This window comes from Solanum dulcamara, chromosome 9 (genome assembly GCF_947179165.1).
Source record: "Solanum dulcamara chromosome 9, daSolDulc1.2, whole genome shotgun sequence".
NCBI lineage: Eukaryota > Viridiplantae > Streptophyta > Magnoliopsida > Solanales > Solanaceae > Solanum > Solanum dulcamara.
In genome coordinates, this window is record NC_077245.1 from 6,869,084 (window position 1) to 6,880,835 (window position 11,752).

Genomic DNA, 11,752 nt, shown 5'->3' on the forward strand with positions numbered 1-11,752 from the left:
CTAATCTTAGGTGGTCATATATTTCTTTTAGATTCTTCCACAGTTTAAGGGGGTCTTTTAATGTGAGGTAATTTTAACCCCTTATCAAGATGGTGGAGAAGGAATATCATGGCTTTGGCACGGTCTTTGATTAAATGTCATATTGTCATCTTTGATGGTGTCTGTCAGACCCATCGATTCTAGGTATATTTCGGCATCTATTGCACATGATGAGTAACCCTTTCCAGATATATCAAGAGCAACAAATTCAAGTTTAGAGATATTCGACATTTTAAGAAAATAAAATTTTTACCCTTTTGTTATCTTCTGAAAATAGCTCAAAGCGATAGAGACTCGTGCTGATAACGTGTTATAAAACAAGCTAAATTTAGCAAATTAAAGAGAAGAGATAGTAAGAGAAAGAGAGAAAAAAGAAGACGAGAAAGAGAGATCAGAATTCGTATATATTTTTCATTGCCAAAATATAGTATTTTATAGTAAAAAAAAAAGAGAAAAACTAGTGGACAACTTGACTACTTTGAATGGACTCCACATGAAAATGAAATTCACTTATTATATTATATCATAATAAGAAGATGCATATATATTCCACATATTTTGTTGAAAAATGACATTCACATATTATATTATATTATATCATAATAAGAAAATGCATATATTCCACATATTTTGTTGAACCAACTGTTCATTCGATTTTGAAATATAAAACAGTTACACAGTTAGTACTGTATATTTTACCACATTCTGAGTTCTTCGCACACCCTTCTTAAAAATAGCGATAATTATTACGCTATTTGAGATTTTAAAGTAGTTAAAAAAATTATTTTTAAAAAAATGAATACATTCTTGAAGTTCAAAATTTTATTTATGTTGGATCATAAAAGAAGTTTCAATAATCATTTATATTGAATTATGGAAAGTATATCTTAAGATATAAATAAAAATAACATAATTAATAACTTTTTCTAATTAATTTTTATTCAGATAAATATAAAAAAAAATGATCAATAATTTTAGTCGTCGAAGGAGTAATTAATATTTCGCCTAGGAAATATCATACGACACAAGGAGGCTGCAAATCGGAGTTCACTAAGTTGGATAACGATTTATGACAAGACAATTGACATCTAGTCATGAAAAATAATGCACAAGCCCAGCAATCGGCATCATTCCCCCCCCCCCCCCTCCCCCCTCCTTTAATCACTAATTTTATCATAAATTTTATATTTATAATAACAAATTCATTTAATATGAATAAATAATATATCAAAATATAATAACTATTTTATTTTAGGAAAAAATTACTTAACTACACATTAGGGGTGACAAAATCAACCCAACCCGTCCAATTCAATCTAATCCGTTTAAGTTTGGGTTGGTTATTGACTCAATTATTCATTAGCTTAATCCATTTCAACCTATAAAAAATTGGGTTGATATGTAATCCGAATTGGCTCATGATAAATCTTGTTAAAATATTTTTAAAAAACTTCTTTTTAAAAATTTGATAAGTTATATATAGCCATAATAATAATAAAATTATTATGTACTAAAATAGTTTAAAAGAACAAATAAAATGATTAAGCTTCGTAAAAATTGGGTTGAATTGAGTCTTGACCCGTTATATAACCCATTACCTAACCCATTTTGCTCAATCCGTTTTGTCCCAAATTAATTTGGGTTGGGTTGGGTCTTGACCCAATTGTTGTCTTAACTCATTATGACTCATTCAAACTTAGACCCAACTCGCCCAATTGTCACCCCTACTACACACCCCTTTTTACCATATTTTCTAAAAAAAATTACCGTTTCAAAAATCTCTTCTTTTGCTCCCATCATCTCATTTTTTGGATATATCAATTCAAAATACCATACCATGATTTCCTTCATTTTTTTCACTCCACAAATCTCTCCACAGTTATATACATTGATCTATTTTGAATTTCAAATATTTTCTCTTTTCAATTAATGATTTCAAGTTATTCAAGAGAAAGATTTCTTTTCATCACTTAAGTTTTTTTTTTTTTTTTTTTTTAGCTTTTTTATCTTAAAAAATTACTGATACATATGGATGAAGGTCGATTTTTGTTGTTCATCATTTTGTGATACATATAGGTTCACCTTTTTAATGTATCTAATTATTTTTGTTTCTTAAATTAATGTATAATGCCTTTGTTTCAACATTATGATACATTACATTTCAATTGTATTTTCGAGATGGATAGACTTATCATGATGCATTACTATTTGTGTACCTTGTTTGAATTGTTAACTACAATATTTCTACTAGATACATTAAATAGGTAATTATTGTCCATAAGATGTTATATTTGAGATAGATACATTACTGGTAGTCGTTATGTATCAAATACATTTATTATAAATTCAAATTTATATATCATGTCCAGAACTCATATGTATCAGAAAAAGATTAACAACACAAAATAAAATAAAAATCAACCAATTGTTCTATCAATGTTGTGTCATGTACATAACTATGAATATGATACAAACTGATATTGTTATAAAACATTAGTGTTTATATATCACCAATTATATTTGATAATGTCTATAGATATATAACTTTCTAGTTGAATAAGTTAAGATGTATGTATCTGGTAGTAAAAAATAACAAAATTTATATCAGTTATGTATCAAATAAATAACTATGAACATGATACATACTAATTTGTGTTTTAATAAATTAATGTTATGTATCAAAATTAATATTTGAACACAATATATTGTGCATGAAAAAAATGTAATGTACCATAATATTGAAACGAAGGCGTGATACATTAATTTAAGAAAGAAAAATAACTAGATACATTAAAAATCTGAACCCATATGTATCACAAAAAGATGAACAAAAAAAATCTTAAAAAAATAATCAACAATCTGATTTGTTGAAAAGAAAAAAATGTGATGACGAAATCCTTCTACACATTCTTCTTTGCTTTGTATCAACTACCGTAACTTTTTTTCACTTTCAACAATGGACCCATCCGTGGATATTGACTCAAAGCCCTCACACGAGTCACCACCAACTCCCGTATTTTAACCAACAACAATTCCATCACTTTGGTATCGTTCATAGCACACCTTACTTTTTTAGATTTTGGAATATTTCGACAAGATCGACAGGTTCATATTGTATCATTATAATTTGTCGATAATTTTGATTCAAAAATTGAGATTTTTTTGGAAGAATTGAAAGAAAAATTTTGAATTTTGAATTGTATTAGCATGTTTTAATTTGTCACGGATTGAATCCCATTGCCAAAAAAGTTTTTTCATAATTTATACTTTTTTTATTTACTTTTTTCCTTTTAAAACGTAACAAAATATTTAATTAACAAATCTTTCATTAATTTTACTTTTTTACCGCAACAACATTAAATGCATCACTATGTATCAGGAAAGATAACTTATGTATTTGATTTTCTCAAAAAATAAGAAATTTTTGTAATTTGAAATAAAATAGGGATATGATATAGTTAACTCTTAACACTATGTGATTTATGTAAGTTATACTTTATTTTATAAGCTGAAATTTATAAATTCAAAATTCTTATTTTACCTTTACTTTTAATGAAAAGGTTCAATGCACAATTTTATAATCAGTTTCTACACGATAAAATATAAATGGTTGGATAAATAAGTGTTGTTTTATTCCAAAAAATATAATTTAGAGCTCATTTGAATTAACTTATAAGCAGCTTATAAGCTATTTTCAGTTTTTTTGGAGTGTTTGGCTGATCAATTTAAAATTATTTTGTGTTTAAAGTAAGCCCAATAAATAATTGAGTTTGTTTGTATGAACTTATTTTAAGCAGCTTATAAGTTGAAAACAATTTATAAATCAAAAAAAAAGTTGGGTTGCACCAATATCTTTTTTTTAACTTATAAACAATTTTCAATTTATAAACTGCTTAAAATAATCACATTATTCTTATATATCTTTAATGTATTAAAAAATAATTATGCATGCAATATATAACAATATTATGATATATCTGTCATGTATTAAAAATGATTATGCATACAATATAAATGTATTATAAGTATTTTAAAATATATTATATTTGTTTGGTAAAAAATTGACACAATGCATTATAAGTGTATTAAAATGTGTGATAAATATATTATTCGTGACTGAAATTTGTATTATATGAGTTTTATAAATTATTTTTGCTAATATATATTAAAATTGTATTAAAACTGGATTATAAGTGTCCAGTAAAAAAAATATTATTGTTATAAATGATAATTATTTTTTTAATATAGTATAGTTATGTAAATTTCCTATAAATTAATCATATTTCAACTTTCTCCCAAACTCTTAAGTGATCATTTGATATCAAGGATAAATGATAATAATTTCAGATTAAAATTTTAAAGTTATTTATCTAATCATTTATTGTTATGAGATAATTAACTTCATAAGATATTTTAATTCATAGAATAACTTTGTCTATTATATTCTCAGCCAACTCCCAAGAGAAATGTAAAAATATACAATATTGGGCGAAGTTGTATACGTTTCTTTCTTTGAATTACGCACCCAACAAGGTACTCTTTCATTTTTTAATGATATTTTCTGTTTTTTTTTTAATATTAAAACTATATTATTTTTTATTTACATCTCAATGCATTTGAGACATCTTGTTTACATATTTATATACAACACATATAATTAAAGTGTATTAATAATGTACATTTCAATCATATCAATAAATTAGATGGCCGAAGTATACATTTCACATTTTAAAAAATATCACATAAATTAGAAGTAAAAAAGTGACACGTTACAGTTGGAGCTGAAAGGTCATCAGTCAACTAGCACCATTTAATCATTAACCAATATTACAAATTTTGCAAATTGAAACATTACCAATATCAAAATTTGTGTATAAAGTAACACCCTATTTACCCCCTTTCTTGCCTACTTCCAATTCCCTCCATACACTCTTTTTTCTTTTCATCTATTTTTCTCCATTTCCCCCCCCAAAATGGGAACAATGGAAATAGAAGCTCCCATAACCAAATTACAACAAAAAGAAGAAGATGTAAACGAAGATGAGCTTTCTCCAATTGAAGAAGTCCGATTAACCGTACCCAACACCGATGACCCGACCCTACCCGTATGGACCTTCCGAATGTGGATCCTGGGTGTACTCTCTTGCGTTCTCCTCTCTTTTCTCAATCAATTTTTCTCTTACAGAAAAGAACCGCTCATTATTACCCAAATTACAGTTCAAGTTGCTACTCTCCCTATTGGACGGTTCATGGCAGCTGTATTACCCACTACTAAATTTCGGATCCTCGGGTTCGGGTTGAGAGAGTTCTCACTTAACCCGGGTCCGTTTAACATGAAGGAACATGTGCTTATCACAATTTTTGCAAATGCTGGGTTTGCTTTTGGAAATGGATCTGCTTATGCTGTTGGAATTGTGAATATTATTAAGGCTTTCTATCGCAGGAATATTTCTTTTGGTGCTAGTTGGCTGCTCATCATTACTACACAGGTTTTATAGTTTTATTTTTCTCTATGTATTACATCTATTTTTATTTAATCACGAGCACTCTATTTTTAATCGAGAATCTATCTAAATAACTTTTTCATCTTTCTTCTTGAGATAAAAGTAAAATTACAATCTGAAGCTGATTATTAAATTTTCCTAACCACTAAACCAACTTTATGTTTAGAAGGTTCAAAATCCATATATACTCATAAAAAATATCTAATATTGAATATATACCATATAATTTTTTATGAAAAAAATTTGAATAAACCTCTCAATACCCTTTAAATCCGCTCCAGGAGATAAGGCTAGTATACACCACTCTAAGTGTGGAATTACACTAAGAAGAAGAGTAGTAAAGATGAAAATTTAATTAGGTAATTTGGCTTATGACAGCTACCATGAACTTTGTTTTGGAGACACTGGCACTACTCTGGCATGTGTAAGTTGTCGTCGTTTTCTTAAAGGAATATTTATATATATATATATTGATTATAACTTAATTGGATTTTGATTGGTTTTATCTTGTAAAGCTTGATTAACTAATGTTTTGATTATAGTAATTGATTTTTATACAGTCATGTAACATATTATATGTACGTGAAACATTAATTTTTCTCTGTTTTGATTTCCTTGATTACTGAGTGGAAAAATTGTCAATGATGAAATAAGTGTAGTTCTACATATCGAATTGAGGAAGGTATATACGCAATAATTATTATTTCTATATTTGTCGGCTAAAAAATAAGAATTTCTATATTTGATAAACTTGGATTTCTTATTCCTTTACTAAATATTTGATGAGTCGAATCTAATGGAATGTACACATGTCATTGTGTATTTGGACAGGTTTTGGGATACGGTTGGGCTGGGCTTTTAAGGAAATACGTAGTTGAGCCGGCACATATGTGGTGGCCCAGTACACTTGTTCAGATCTCCCTTTTCCGGTGCATTTTTCTTCTCTTTACATACTTTTAATTTTTTAATAATTTATTCTTATCCAATCTCTAACTATTACTACCTGCAAATTGGAATATGATAATATCACACTTTTGTTTCTGCTTAGTTTAAAATTACTCTGGATTGAGAATCTTGTTCTCGAACCTTGTTCTTATAATCGTTGTTTTCTAAAATTATTATTCGAAAAAAGTAAGCCAATAGTCTTTGGTTCGGACTCGACTCGAATATCTTAGCAGAACTTAAGAATTGCCTCATGAGGTAGTGGTAAGGTGTGCGTATATTTTACTCTTTCCAGATCCCATTTGTGAAATTTCACTTGAGTATGTTGTTTTAATTTAAGAATTGCCACCAAAAAAATAATAAAAAATTGTACATTAATTTAATTTCATAGCTTTCAATGAAATAAATTTGTACATTAATTTTATAGTAATACAAAACTTAGTCTTCAATGTTGTCTGTGTCTTTATGGTAAACCATCTCCTTACATAGTTATTGACAATTTCTTGAAAAGAATAAAAAAAAAAGAAGAAGATGTGACAATCATTCATCTTTTATTTCCACTAACTGGGCTATGATAACTAATAAGTTGTCGTATTAGTTGTTTTATTCGATAAAAGATTGTAAGGACACATTACATATATCAAATGAAACAATGTATTATATACATAAAAATAATACACGTACAAGAATCTAGATAGTGATTTAGTTTCTATGTCAAATGTTACAATGTTACCGCCATGTCTATTCATAAGTAAATGAAATTCGTGCTGATTTTGCATCACCTGTCAACATATGGTTAAAATCTCTGTTTCAAATTTGAAAAATAAAAATAATAAGCAAGTCAATCAATGTATCAAAGGATGTGCAATTTATATCATATTTTTGGAGTAGTTATTCTTCTTTAGCTAACAAGCACTCTGACGAAGTCATTAATTTTATAGTGCATTGCATGAAAAAGAGGATGATGATGACAATGAAATTTTAAGTGGCAATGGAAACAAACGGCCAATGTCGCGTGCAAAGTTCTTTGTGATAGCACTTGTATGCAGCTTTTCGTGGTACATATTCCCCGGTTATTTCTTCCAAGCTTTATCAAGTATTTCATGGGTGTGCTGGGCATATCCAAACTCTGTCACAGCTCAGCAGATTGGATCAGGTCTGAATGGCCTTGGAGTTGGGGCGTTCACGTTAGACTGGGCTACTGTAGCTTCATTCTTGTTCAGTCCTCTTATCTGTCCATTCTTTGCAATAGCCAATGTCTTTGTTGGCTATGCCTTGATAATGTATGTTGTGATTCCTATATCCTATTGGGGGTTCAATGTCTACAATGCCAAAAATTTTCCTCTATATTCCTCCGACTTGTTCACTGCACAGGGTCAGGAGTATAACATATCACTGATTGTGAATAACCAGTTTCAGCTGGATAAAGCTGAGTATGATAAGCAAGGGAGAATAAACCTGAGCCTTTTCTTTACTCTTACTTATGGTTTTGGATTTGCCACCATTGCTTCTACTCTTACTCACGTCGCCTTATTTTATGGAAGGTAATATTCTCCTCGTTTTCCTTTCCATTGCATTAGTCTTGTCTTGGTAGTTTTCTTGGAATCGGAAAGTATTTTGCCTCCTATTTGAATCCAACTGATGCATTTGTTGTATTTCTGAACTTTTATTTCATGAAGAGAGATTTACCAACGCTATCAAGCTTCCTCAGAGGGAAAGGTTGATGTCCACACGAGGCTGATGAGAAGATACAAAGACATACCTTCGTGGTGGTTTTACTTGCTTCTCCTCTTGACTACTCTGGTGTCGCTTGCCCTTTGCATCTTCCTGAAGAACCAAGTTCAGCTGCCTTTCTGGGGACTCCTTCTCGCAGCTGCACTTGCTTTCATATTCACACTTCCCATCAGCATCATTACTGCAACCACAAATCAGGTAACTGTAATGCTGATCTAGCCTTCTCTTTGGATGCCTGATAAGAACAAAAGGTTCCATACGACTGATTGTTTTGTGTATATTCGTTGTTTATATCAGACTCCAGGACTAAACATAATCACCGAGTACATTATGGGGACGATATATCCTGGAAGACCTATTGCTAATGTGTGCTTCAAGACCTATGGCTATATGAGCATGACTCAAGCAATCTCCTTTCTCAGTGATTTCAAGCTTGGTCATTATATGAAGATACCTCCACGTTCAATGTTTTTAGTTCAGGTACACTTTTATCAGTAATCGGTTATGCAGAGTTCTACACATGCTAAATACTTCAACCTATCTAGCAAGTCTACAATGACCATCCAAATTCAAGAGTTTTAATGTTATAATTCCATAATAGAGAGGGCAAAAACTCAAATAACTAGTTAAGTTGCTGTCATATGACCAAAAGGTCACGGATTCGAGCTGTGGAAACGACCTCTTGCAAATATGCAAGATAAGACTACATATAATAGACTCTTGTGCTGATGCCCTTCCTCGGACCCCACACATAATGGTTGTTTAGTGCACCGGGCTGCCTTTTTTTTTTTACTTCAAAATTTTGGATGAAACAAAAATACAATCAGAACCAGAACATGTAATTGGATATCAAGATGTATTTTAACTTATGCGTTTTGTCTAGTTTGGTTCTTTGCTCTTAGAATCACCTCATGACATTCTCTCTGTTCCAGTTCCTTGGAACCATAATTGCAGGAACCGTTAACCTGAGCGTTGCATGGTGGCTCTTGGGTTCTATTGACAACATATGTCACCAGGATAAATTTTCTAACAGCCCTTGGACTTGCCCCGGTGATCACGTCTTCTTTGATGCGTCAGTCATTTGGGGTCTCGTGAGTCCTAGGCGGATTTTTGGCCATCTTGGAAATTACTCAGCACTGAACTGGTTCTTTCTTGGCGGAATGCTTGGACCAGTTTTAGTGTGGTTACTACATAAGTCATTTCCGAAACAAACGTGGATACCCCTCATTAACCTCCCTGTGCTTCTTGGAGCAACAGCTTACATGCCACCAGCAACTGCACTTAACTACAATTCTTGGATTTTGGTCGGGACAATTTTCAACTTTTTCGTTTTCAGGTACAGGAAGAAATGGTGGCAGAGGTACAACTATATCCTTTCAGCAGCTTTAGATGCTGGAGTTGCCTTTATGGCTGTGTTGCTCTACTTTACTGTGGGGATGGAGAATAGAAGCATAAATTGGTGGGGAAATAATGATCCTGAGCATTGTGATTTAGCAACTTGTCCTACAGCAAAGGGCATATCTATAGATGGTTGTCCAACTTTTTAGTTTCTTAATGTTTTTTTCTCTCTTCTACCTATTTTGGTTTACACCATGCATGTAGGGAAATTCCCCTGTGAAATCGAAACAGACAAAAAGCAAAGCCATATAGCTTAATTGTTGAATTCTCACGTATGAACTTGTATATAACTTTTCATTCTTGTATGGCAAATTAATCAATCTAAAGTAATACAGATTGGGAAGTAAAGTCATAGTGTGCTACTACTCTTTGATTGCTGGACTGTTGTCTGATTTCTTGATGATAATTGAGTGAATTGAATAACTTAACTGCGATTGTTTCTTCCAATGTGATTTTGTCTTCTAGTAACTGATTAACCAAATATTGGCTAACGCAACATCTTGCCTATACCAAGACCCATGAGGGGCTAGGGATAGCATGTATCAGAGTTATGATCAAATATGACACTTGCTCAGTGACTTAGTTAAGACATAAAAGTTGTTTTTATGCTATGACCTATAATTTTTGGCATGATTTTGATCCTAACAAGTGGTATCAGATTGGTTTTTGACAATTATTCATATAACATAACTAAACACGAAATATTACAAGTCATCTATCTCCTCAAATCAGCAATTTTATTGACTGAAGAAAAAAGCTGCATGTTTGTTCAAAGGACTAGTGTACATTGTTTGTATTTCTGTTCTCACTAACTAATGCTTCTGTACTCTAGTGGGCACATGTAACTACTTTGAAAGACTGTTTCCTTCTCCCCATTCTACAAATTGACTAAATATTCCGCGTGAAATGTGCAGTTTGACCTAGTTTTATCAAAGATGAAATGAGCTTTAATAAAGCAGACATAATAATGAAAATGATATAGTCGACCCTAGCTTGCTAGAAAATAAAAAATATTTTGTCCTGCGGTTCAAAAATCACAATAATCCCCAGTTCCTCACAAAGTAAACTCTTTTCGTAGTGGATGATCTGTAGCTTAGGCGAATTAAAAATATTCTGTTTTGCGGTTCAAAAATCACAACAATCCTGAGTTCCTCTCAAAGTAAACTCTTTTCATAGTGGATGATCTGTAGCTTCGGCGAACCGAAAGAGCTCATCAACAACAACATATCTAGTGAAATCTGACTAAGTGGAGTTTGGGGGAAGTAGAGTGTATGCAAACAGACCTTATCATTACATCATGGAGGTAGAAATGTTGTTTCCGAAAGACCCTTGGCTCAAGTGCATCAACCCAAGTAAAAGAAGGAGAAAATAATGAAGGAAACATAACTGCTAATAAGAAAAACAGTGTAAAGTCTACAAGAAAGAACAATAACTACCACAAAATAGTATGATATTCGGAACACAATATACAACATATGACCAGAACTACAAGGGTAAGAATAATACTATGACATACACAAACAATCCTAAACCCTCACAAGGCAAGACAATACTCTACCCCTACTAACCTTCTCTATCTTACTATGCGACCTCCACTCATTTCTATCTAAAGTCATATCCTCGACAATATAAAGCTAGACTCGATCCAAAGGAAAAGCGGTAGAGAGAGATTGTGACGGACATAATCCCCTAGTTTCCTTTTTTCCTTCTACTGTTAGTTGCCTTTTGAAAACCCACTTGCATGTTCACAGCCACCTAAAGTATCTAATGGCATATTTGCTACTCCTGTTTATTTTTATTTACATATGAAGTGTTTAGAGAGTAATAACATTCTTATTTAAGACTTCCAATTATCTTATTGTTGTAATTTGACTTTAATGTGTTTGCAATAATCTTTTACAAGTTCTAAATCACAATTTGTTTTGCTTAATGGTTCTGACTTCTGAATAAATTATTTATACATAAATGAATTTATTTAACACAAATATAAAATGAGAAAAAATTATTGAATTTTATCAAATCGTAACTTTAGAAGTTACAAGTCGACCCCTGAATACGTTTGAAGATGAAATTTCTTTCTTTATCAAAATCAACTTCCAAATAGGGTTGAGGAGAAGTATTCGAAACAGTGAACA

At 31.2% G+C, this 11,752-nt stretch overlaps 1 protein-coding gene across 1 annotated transcript; it reads left to right on the forward strand.

The window, feature by feature from the left end:
* Positions 1-4,898: 4,898 nt before the first annotated feature.
* LOC129902746 (oligopeptide transporter 4-like) lies at positions 4,899-10,048 on the forward strand. Its single transcript, XM_055978130.1, has 6 exons — positions 4,899-5,528; positions 6,375-6,472; positions 7,427-8,029; positions 8,165-8,417; positions 8,517-8,699; positions 9,152-10,048. The coding sequence occupies exons 1-6, from the start codon at positions 5,013-5,015 to the stop codon at positions 9,764-9,766; spliced, it is 2,268 nt and encodes a 755-aa protein (XP_055834105.1). The 5' UTR covers positions 4,899-5,012; the 3' UTR covers positions 9,767-10,048.
* Positions 10,049-11,752: the final 1,704 nt, after the last annotated feature.